The sequence below is a fragment of the Emiliania huxleyi genome (genome assembly GCF_000372725.1).
Source record: "Emiliania huxleyi CCMP1516 chromosome Unknown EMIHUscaffold_1500, whole genome shotgun sequence".
In the NCBI taxonomy this organism is placed as follows: domain Eukaryota; phylum Haptophyta; order Isochrysidales; family Noelaerhabdaceae; genus Emiliania; species Emiliania huxleyi.
This window is the reverse complement of record NW_005201090.1, coordinates 1-6,112: the sequence shown is the minus strand read 5'-3', so window position 1 is coordinate 6,112 and position 6,112 is coordinate 1. Positions and strand designations below refer to the sequence as shown.

Genomic DNA, 6,112 nt, shown 5'->3' with positions numbered 1-6,112 from the left:
CAGATATTTTGACGAACGACCGAAAATGGGCAAAAACGGGGTGATTTCGGTCATCCGTCAAAATATCTGAAGATCCTTCTATAGGATTCTCCCCAAACCTTGCTCAGCTGATCCAGCACGGGCCGTAGGCCAGCCCTGGGCAAAGAAACCAGTACCTCATCGGGCTTCCCTGAGCGTCACAGCTCGGTGATCGCGCCGGCCGGACACCACTGTAACGTCCGTTCCCGGCGTTTGAACGCGACCTTCGGGGGCAAAGGCATGGGCTCTATGGCTCAGACTGGACTCCTCTTGGTCCCTTCTGATGCCCTAGGCCACACCTGGGCCTTACCTGGGGTTCTAAGGGCCGGCCAGGGTTTGCCTCCCTAAAGGGGCCCGGAGGACCTTAATTGATGCTTTTTGAATTTTGACAATTAACTGATGGGCTTGCCCATCCCGGAGTGGTTCGACTCCACATAAATCCGAGACGGTGATGGGAGGGTCGTACGGTGGTCTCAGGCCCAGTGAGGTAGTGCATCTGACTATCCCGGATCCTGCTGAACAAGCTCCTCTTGTAGCTCGATCGGTCACACCGCCATCGCCGTCGGGGAGAGGGGGGACGACACTGCTTCGGCAGCGTGCACCTCGATCCTGTACCGTGTTTGTTATGACCCCCCCCAATGAACACACCAGTGAGGGAGGGCGAGACGATCGAGGGGTCCCGTACCATGCGGAATCGGCCCTATCAAGTGCTCAAGACAAACAGCAGTCACGGAACCCAAATTCATTGTCCCCCTCCCATGGCCCAGATATGATCTCGGATAATTGTTGAGTGCGAAAAATAGCGAAAGCTTCGCCAGCGATATCCCGCGAGGGAAATTGACCGCATCCCGCAGCGAGCGTCGACTTCGGGCCGGGCCGCAGGGACTACTGCGCTTGGCATGCGGGGCACGGTCGCCGCGAGTGCCGATGAGGCCGGCGAGGCGCAGCGGCCGCAGGTGCAGCCGCAGCCGCCACCCAAGCAACGCCGCCGTCGCATGTCGCACAAGCTGGAGTTCAAGCTCAAGCTAGTGAAGCTGGCCCTGGCTAGGCCTCGGGGCCATCGCATCAAGCCAGTCTGCCGCGAGTTCCCAGAAGTGGAGCCGGTGCGCCGACGACCCCGACCCCGCGCCCTGCGTTGCCCACATTTGCCCCTTTCTGTGCTGCACAAGTTCGTGTAAGCTGTAATGTTGAGCCCTCCATCTAGGTTCAGCTGCGTAAATGGATTCAAGCGCTCGAGGGGCAGGCGCGGCAGTCGATGGGGGAGTGCGACGAGACGCCCCCACCGACACCAGCGGTGCCGATCGCGCAGCCCGTGCCGTGTGTGCCGCTCGGCATTGCCATCCACCCGTACTTCTACTTTCATGGCATGATGCCCCTGCCGGTGCTTTCGCCGACGCCCACCCTCACCGGCGCGGCCACCCTTGCTGTGCACCCCTTCGCCGCCCCCATCTTCGCCGCCACCCCCGGTGCCACGCCTGCCATCGCTGCCGATGCTGTTGGGGCCGCCGCAAGTGCCGCCGCCGCTCTCTTTCCTGCGTTGCCGTCCCCAGCGGCCGCCCCTGTGGAGGCGGTGCAGGTCATCCCGCCGGGAAATAGTGATTCGGAGGCCGCGGAGCATCTCCTGCGCATGGCAGGGCCACCAGGCGCGTAGGCCTGATACCGAGCTGAGAAGACCGACCGGTAATTGCCACTGGGTGGGGAGTGTGTTGGGCACACACCACACACGCATTATGTACCACTCGATGACCATCCTGCGGCCGGTACGGGGCGCGCTAGTACGGTAGGTTGTAGATTCCAGTAGTAGCATCCGCACTCCCTCGCAGAATGCTGGGGTAGCATGAACGTGTTTGGCGAGAGCACGCTGTCGCACGCGCTTACCCACCCATAACGTACTCTTGGATCTCGGCGGGGCGGTGGCACACGTCACCTGCGCCGTTCGGGAGGACAATGCCCATGCCGAGTGGGGTAACAAGGCCTTCGCCACCTGCCCTCTTTCGAAGGTAGTGTCTATAGAGTGACGAGAGATATTGTCGGATGTCGCACGCCCGATGCGCAACTGATGCGCAACACCCGCCCTGGTACGGCTCTCTATATTTTATAGAGTAAACTCTTACGCGGCTTGCATCCGCCAAAAACATGCACATCCGATCGCGCGCGCCCTGTGTTGGGCTAAAAAAAGACGAGTTTTACTGAGATGGCACACATCCAGTTGCAGCACTGCGACAATATCTGAGCGAGAGCTTGTGTTGATGTCATGGCTCATGCGCATTAGCGATATATGGCTCGTCGCTCGAGTGTCAAAGTGTCATGCTCATGCGTCATGGGCCTTGCCGTGTTTTTTGCCCCAACCCCCATGAGCCTCGAGAGTCGACCGGGGGCTCGAGGCAAGAGCCAAGAGCCCGCGCAACGCCGCAACCATCGCGGCTTCTGTTGTGTGTTAAAGTACCATATGGGGGTTTTGGCACATGCGGCCTAAAACAGGATTGGGGGCCCCCCTGGATGGCGCACGGAGCACGCGCCCTTGCAGCCCTTGGCCGCTCTGCTGCCGCAGCCAGCGGCGGCCGCCTCGCGCGCCTTCTTGAGCGCGATGATCGCCTTGGGCGCCAAGTGCAGCCGCTGGACGAGCACGTCCACCTGGAAAGGGGTGTGGAGGCGCCGCTCACAGCCCGCCACCCGGCAAAGAGCCCAGCACTCTCGAGCTGGGCTCCTAGTCAGATCGCGCGAGTAGACGCAAGCGACGACCCAAGACGAACGAATACTTGTCGTCCGCAACCTCTGGCTCGCGGCCGTCCAGCAGCGCCGCGTACTTGTTGGCGAACGCGGTGCGATCCGGCCAGCCGCTGCGGGGAGGGGCGCAGACGCCCTCCCTCATGAGCACGTGCAGCTCGTTGGAGACCACCCTGGCGCCTGCGCGTCACAGAGAGGCGCCGCTCACAGACGCCCGGCTCGAGACAGCGGGACGGGGCGGACGAGACGCCTCTCGCAGGTGCAGGGCGGGGCCAATCTCGGGCCAGTCTCGGGCCAGTCTCGGGCCAGTCTCGGGGCGATCGGGTGATGGCGGGTGATCTCGCGCCTCGCATGCCGCCGACCAGGTTCCCGCCTCCCGGACCGAGCTCGAGCCCCGCGTTGGCGCCGAGCACAAAGACGTCCTAATCTCGGCACAATCTCGGCTGACCTCGGGGGATCTCGAGCCCCGCGGTCGGGCGCAGAGCACGACGGCGCCTCCCCGCGCGACCAGCGCAGCGAGGAGTCGACGCGCGGGAGGCCGCCGACGGTCGGGGCGCCGAGCAGTTCCTACGATCTCGGTGCGATCTCGGTGCGATCTCGGGTGATCTCGGGCTCGTCGGGCGGTCTGGCTAGAGCGGCTCCTCGACGGAGCGAAACAGGGCGGACGACGTGAGCGGCTCTGCGGCGCGGCGCGGGGGGGGGGGGGGGAGGTGAGAGGGCAAGGCGAGGTGAGGGCAAGGCGAGGCGGGTCTGCTCGCCACACTTGGTGGGGCTCAAGGGGGGAGGGGAGAGGCGTCGGGGTGCAAGGGTCGGTGCTCGTGGGTGAGTGAGCAACCTGGCGCGACTCCGGTGCAGAGGACGACAAGGTCGAAGTCCTCCCCGTTGACCTGGACGCTGTCTGCGGTGGAGGTGCAGACGCTGCGGTCCACCGCCTCGTCCACCTGCGCGAGGGCGGGCAAGGAGAGGGCGGGCAAGGAGAGGCCGGGCAAGGCTAGGAGACTGCTGCGAGACGCGCGCACCGCTGGCGGTCCACCCGCTCACCCGGCCCGGTGCGACTCTCCGGCTCTTGGGAGCCTTCTACGAGTCTGCTAGCCACCTTCTACGAGCCTTCTCTGAACCTTCTCTCTGCTAGGCGCCCTCTACCGAGCCTCCTCCGAGCCTTCTAGGCCGTCACCTCGATGCGGAGAGAGCTCCCCGGCGAGGCAGCGAGCCGCTGCAGCTCCTCGAGATACGGCGCCTGTGGGGAGGCTGCTTGAAGGCTCCCAGAGGGGCCCCAGGGGCCCTGTGCTGCATCCTCGAGATGCGGCGCCGGCACGCTGCCGCCGGCGGTGGCGTCGCGGATCGCCTGCAGCCGCCTGCTCGGGTGTCCGTCCGTCTGTGAGACACACGCCCTGGGCACGGACACACGCCCTGGGCATGGACGGGCACACACGCACTCGCTGACCACTACGGGGGTGGTACACACACACACACACACACACACACACACACACACACACGCACGAGGCGGTGTGTGCGGTTCTCGGGCAAGGCATCCCCCGCAGAGGTACAACAGTCGGAGGGGCTTCGGCGGGGGACCTGGTCGGCGGCAGGCAGAGGTACTCGAAGCGCAGCCGGTCGGCATGCCTCACGTCGAGCCAGCCGACGGCAATGTCGAAGGGGCGGCTCTGCAGCGGCCGCCGGGACCGCAGCACCACCCGATGCCCCGCGCGGGAGGCGGTCAGCGCCGCCTGCGCAGAGGAGACGCCGAGAATGAGTAGGCGTGATGGCTAGGCGATTCGTACGTCCACTCTTTCAGCGCCGCCTGCGCCGCCGAGATGCCGCCGCCGATCACCAGCACGGAGGCTGGCCCGCCGTCGCCGCCGCTCCGCCTGGCGACCTCCTCCCGCAAGGTGCCTCTCCCCTGGGTCAGCAGCTGCTCCGAGTGGAGCACGCGCCCGCAGGCCGACGAGGCGGCGGAGAGCAGCGGCGCAAAAGGCGGAGGGATGCTCCACGCCCCGACGGGGCCGGTGGCGAGGATCAGCGCGGCCGCCTCGACCTCCCGAAGCTCGTGCGGCTCCCCGGCCGCGCTGTACTGCACGCGGAAGGAAGAGCCGCCGCCGCCGCCGCCGCCGCCCGCCCTGGCAACGCGGGTGGCGGTCCCGCGGAGCCACTTGTGCGGCAGTTCTGCCTCGAGCGAGGCGCAAAAGTCGCGGAAGAGGGCACTCGACGGCAGCGCCTTGAGCAGCGACGCGCCGCTCGAGTCCGCGTGCTCGGGACGGTGGTCTGTGGTCGGCATCCACTGCACCGCGACGGGCGCCGCTTCGAGCTCGGCGGTCCTGCCCTCCCGGATCGCAAACTCGACGAGCGCAGTCGGCTCAAAGGCCGAGGGGTGGACATACGCGGGCGAGCGCAGCCGGTCAATCTCGAGCGCGCGGAAGCGGCCGTACCACGCGTCGAGAAAGTGCGAGCCCGGGTCGATCACAGCGACGGTGCCTCGCACGGGACTCTTGCCATCGCCGCCGACCAGTGCAGCAAGAGCCGCCAAGGCATGAGGCCCGCCGCCGACAATGACCACGGAGACCGCCTCGACGGGCTCGCTTGGGCCCGACGCAGCGCCCTTGCTCACCGTCTCAGGCGTCTGAATCGACTGCATTGACCTCGTGTTGCCTTTACGACTGTCCTCGCGTGCTACGCCTCGCGCGAAAGCGGCACCTATCTTGCATTATGTTGCATTGTGAAAAAAAGAATTCTTCCAGTCTCTCACAGCACACTGGCGCGGACTGGCGCGGACTGGCGCGGACTGGCACACACACCGGCTCACCTGAAAAAAGAATTCTTACGACGGTCAAGAGCACCAAGAAGGACTGGGCGAGCGTCGCTCGCGGAGCCGCCCGCTCCCCCTACGACGGCGGCCCACGCCTCGAGTCCAACGAGCCCTCGTCCTACGAGGGGAGCGAGCGACGAGGATCCTAGGAGCGGCCGCCGAGCCCTTCCCGCAGCGCATCCCTAGCAGCGCAGCGGGCAGGGCGGCTCGCGCAGCGCGCGCGATCGAGCGCACGCGAGCGAGCACACACACACACGCACGCACGCACACGTCCCAACTCCCCAGAAATCTCGAGGAGCCGCGCAGTGCCTAGGATAATGTCTGTGCGCTGTGTGGTGCACGCCCTCCGAGCGGGGCGGGGTCTGCCCGTCGGGTTGCTGCCCTAATCCCACCAGGGGTTGCAGAGGGGTTGTCTGCTCTATTTATTGAGAGAGAGAGAGAGAGAGAGAGAGAGAGAGAGAGAGAGAGAGAGAGAGAGAGAGAGAGAGAGAGAGAGAGAGAGAGAGACGTGAATGGACTCCGAAACAAGAATTGCCAACTTTGCGTGCTGCTTGCGCGTCC

At 65.5% G+C, this 6,112-nt stretch overlaps 1 protein-coding gene across 1 annotated transcript; it reads right to left on the bottom strand.

Moving 5' to 3' along the window:
- Positions 1 to 2,380: 2,380 nt before the first annotated feature.
- Positions 2,381 to 3,967, bottom strand: EMIHUDRAFT_447073 (hypothetical protein). The gene is made up of 6 exons (XM_005786469.1): positions 3,581 to 3,967; positions 3,387 to 3,424; positions 3,241 to 3,312; positions 3,092 to 3,167; positions 2,792 to 2,925; positions 2,381 to 2,652 (listed from the first exon to the last, which is right to left on the bottom strand). Exons 4-6 carry the CDS (start codon positions 3,096 to 3,098, stop codon positions 2,491 to 2,493), a joined length of 303 nt encoding a protein of 100 aa, XP_005786526.1. The 5' UTR covers positions 3,099 to 3,167; positions 3,241 to 3,312; positions 3,387 to 3,424; positions 3,581 to 3,967; the 3' UTR covers positions 2,381 to 2,490.
- Between the last annotated feature and the right edge of the window lie 2,145 nt (positions 3,968 to 6,112).